This window comes from Phoca vitulina, unplaced genomic scaffold, assembly GCF_004348235.1.
Source record: "Phoca vitulina isolate PV1807 unplaced genomic scaffold, GSC_HSeal_1.0 scaffold7, whole genome shotgun sequence".
NCBI classification, from domain to species: domain Eukaryota; kingdom Metazoa; phylum Chordata; class Mammalia; order Carnivora; family Phocidae; genus Phoca; species Phoca vitulina.
The window spans coordinates 41,585,222-41,588,557 of NW_022589710.1; the positions used below are offsets into that span (position 1 = coordinate 41,585,222).

General features: G+C 44.7%; 1 protein-coding gene across 1 annotated transcript; it reads right to left on the minus strand.

Moving 5' to 3' along the window:
* Positions 1-683: 683 nt before the first annotated feature.
* On the minus strand, positions 684-2,993 carry LOC116632757 (disintegrin and metalloproteinase domain-containing protein 20-like). The gene has a single exon (XM_032404684.1). The coding sequence runs from the start codon at positions 2,877-2,879 to the stop codon at positions 684-686; it is 2,196 nt and encodes a 731-aa protein (XP_032260575.1). The 5' UTR covers positions 2,880-2,993.
* Between the last annotated feature and the right edge of the window lie 343 nt (positions 2,994-3,336).

The following is a 3,336-nucleotide window of genomic DNA, read 5'->3' on the forward strand; positions in this document are numbered from 1 at the left end:
GTGATTCAAGGAGACCCTCTGCAGAGCAGGAACCTATAAGACCTATAAGGAGCACAAGTGACCAGCTGATGGGCAGAACTCAGAGGAGGACCTGCTAACCTCAGAGCTACAAGTCAGACCTCTGAGGGTGTCAGTGACCAATTGGTGCTGGTACTTCTCAATAAGAATGAAGGGGCTTCTAAAGAGCCAAGAAAACTAGAGTCCAAAACCAAATATGGCTACCAGAGTGCACAGCCCCAGCCAAAATGACAGTGAGAGTAACTTTTAGACACAGGAAAGTAAACTCCCTTCTCCCCTCATCCATCATGCTAGGTTACTTCTACTGCCCCCTTTTAGGCACAGTTACCCTGAAGAGAACAGGAAAAACAGAAATGGGGTCTGCAGTGGCACATCCTCAAATACAAAGGTGGGAGGAGGTTTAGAACAGATAGACATCAGCTTAAAAACGTCTCTCTGCTGTGCCTTTGCCCAGAAAATAAAGAGACAACCTCCAGGGGAAAAAAAATGAAGTTTTAATATGGCTTATAACACTGAAGAGTAAGAAAGTACATGCTAGAAATCCTTTGGTGTGGTATTAATGCTTATGATCCTGATATGAAGGATCCTTAAAGGATCCTTTTTCTTTAAACAGTCAGGCATGCCCTAATGTTTTTCTACTATTAAAAGAAGAACTGGGGATTTGTCTAATGAGACAGGAGACTTAGCTTTCCTCTTCTTCCCTCTCTCTTTTTTTTTTTTTTTCGCTTACAAAGTACAAGAGGGCAAAATAAAACGAAAGCAGTAGAAGGAATAAGCCACAATAATGACAGGTAACCCAACATTGGCTTTGCTTCTACTACGGGCTTCCCAGGAGGTGGCCCGCTGTCAATACTGCCTCCATGGCCCGCGTGCTTGCAGTAAGGAGGCGCCCATCCACGGCGGCAGTGGCAATGCTGTTTATTATTGCAGACTCCGTGCAGGTGGCAGGTCTCATTAGTCTGACAGTCTCGTGGTGGATGGGTCATATTGACACACTTCTTGTGGATGCATATCTTTTCTGGACCACACACTGTGCCCTCTTTCACTTGACCAATATCAGGTATGGCCATCCCTAAATGATAATCAGTGCCCCAGCAAGTGGTGTCATTGAAGTGAAGCTGATGCACTGTAGAATGCTGGATCAGACTGGGAATCACTTGCACATTTTCACACTGCACTCTTCCACATAGAATATCAGGGGCCTCACATTTTACATATATTAGGTCTGTGATACCACAGTGACCAAATCGATTTCCTTGGGTGTTGATTTCTTTGTAGCAACTCTGAGATGCACCCCTTGCATCTTTGCCAAAAATCTCCCTGCACTGTTTGTCATGGTTATTACAACTCCCTTTATAGCAGTAGGCATCGTCACCACAGGGAATCCCATCCTGTACATATACATCTTCTGGACACTGATGAAATGTCCCATTGCACCACTCTGGAAGGTCACATTCATTGATGTGATGTCTGCACAAAGTCCCTGATGGCATGAACTTGCAGTCTTTGCAACAAATTCCAAAAGTACAAGTAGCTCCAGGCTTCAGAGTGCAGTTCAACAGACAACAGGGATCATTTACACACTGGTGTATGGTCCCACAATCACACTCCTCTCCTTCTTCAACCACTAGGTTCCCACAGTACTGTACCCTCAAGATATTCCCTGGATATGGAGGTGAGTGAATACATAATCCACTCGTGAGAGTGTTGTCCCAATACTGGGCATAACTGCAATTGCTGAACCGAGTTGTCACCCTGTGGGAAGGATACATTATGCACCACTGAAGCCCACACACACATTGTTCAGTATCATGAGACATACCCAAATTATGACCAAGTTCATGGGACACAGTAAGTGCAAAATTATACAGACTGTCTCCTTCAAACACATCAATTCCACTGTTAAAAGGACGCTGGCATATTCCTCCGACATAGGCAACTCCAAGTTTTACGCCAAAATATTTTTTTATGAAAAGATGGGCAGTATCATGATGCAGTCGTGCATCAAGACTGAGAAACTTCCAAATAGCAAAATCCTCCATAAGTTGTTCTATGTTATCGGAGGCAACTAGGTTTCTTTCACTCCAGATTTCAATCCCGGTCAAAATTACATCAACCTCCAAAGGGTAATATAAGATATCTATTATATTGACAACATCAAATACTTCACGCTGTACTACTGTCACATTACTTTCGTAGTAAAGGAATCGAAGATGGTCCACAACTACTACCAGCTCAAGAAAGCGCAAGTGGGTCCACCAGCCCATGTAAGAGCTTTGCATCAGAGTAGAATTATATGATGCCCTCAACTGCAAATGGCGTGCTATTTCCTCTTCTGTTAACCCACATCTCATAGGTGGGAATTGTGTATCATCACTGTCTATCTTATACACCAGGTGTTCAAATGTGGCAGAAAACCTCATTGGCTCAATTTCATAAGCAAGGTCATTAATCTGTAGCATTCCTCGAAAACCTCCAGAACAAGTACTGAGGGCAACCAGGGACTCAGGGATTCCTTCCACATAACCATGATAGTAGCAGTCATCAGGAACAAAAGGCTGATCCTGGTGGAGGGCATGCTGGTCCGTATAGGTGAATACCGGGAAGGGTTTGGAGATCAAGAGCTTCTTGACCCTAATGTGGACAATGTGTCTCTGGCCCCCAAACTGCAGGCTGTAGGAGAGCCAGCCTGGACCTTTTATACCTCTGCCCCTGCCAGTCACCTTCAAGGGGATCACCAATTCTGGGGAGAAGTGCTGGGAGGGCCTTGCCTGAGACTGGCCAGAAATGAACAGAGACATTCCTACCCCGAGTAGCAGAAGAGTGACCCTGGTGTGCACCAGGGCCTCACCCACTGCCATTATGGAGCTGTCATTATGGAGCCATCTGTCCAGGGCAGAAGAGGGCAGGGTGTGAGGCACTGCTGGTCTGGCTCCTCCCTCTGAGCTGCTTAGGGTGCAGAGCTGACCTTTATGGATCTGTGTTCTGGAAGAGGTGGACCATCAGAGTTGCAGTGCTGAAAGTGAAAATAAAGAAAAGAGCTAGGATGGGGTTGGTGGAGTAGGGAGAGTGGGAGAGAGAGAAGAAGGTGAGGTAAAAGTGATTCTTCAATTGGAATGTGGCTAGAATTAATAAAATGCCCGAGATTGTCATATACATATATACATATACATATATATGCATATATATACATATATATATACACTATACATACATATACATATGTATATAGGCAGAGGGTGGGGGAAGGACAGGTTTCCAGAGGAAGAGATGAAGGAGGTTAGTCATAGATGGATAATGATTGAAACTAGATGGTGG

Excerpts from the sequence above, each read along its gene's own strand:
- LOC116632757 (XM_032404684.1), bottom strand. The coding sequence starts at position 2,879 with ATGGCAGTGGGTGAGGCCCTGGTGCACACCAGGGTCACTCTTCTGCTA.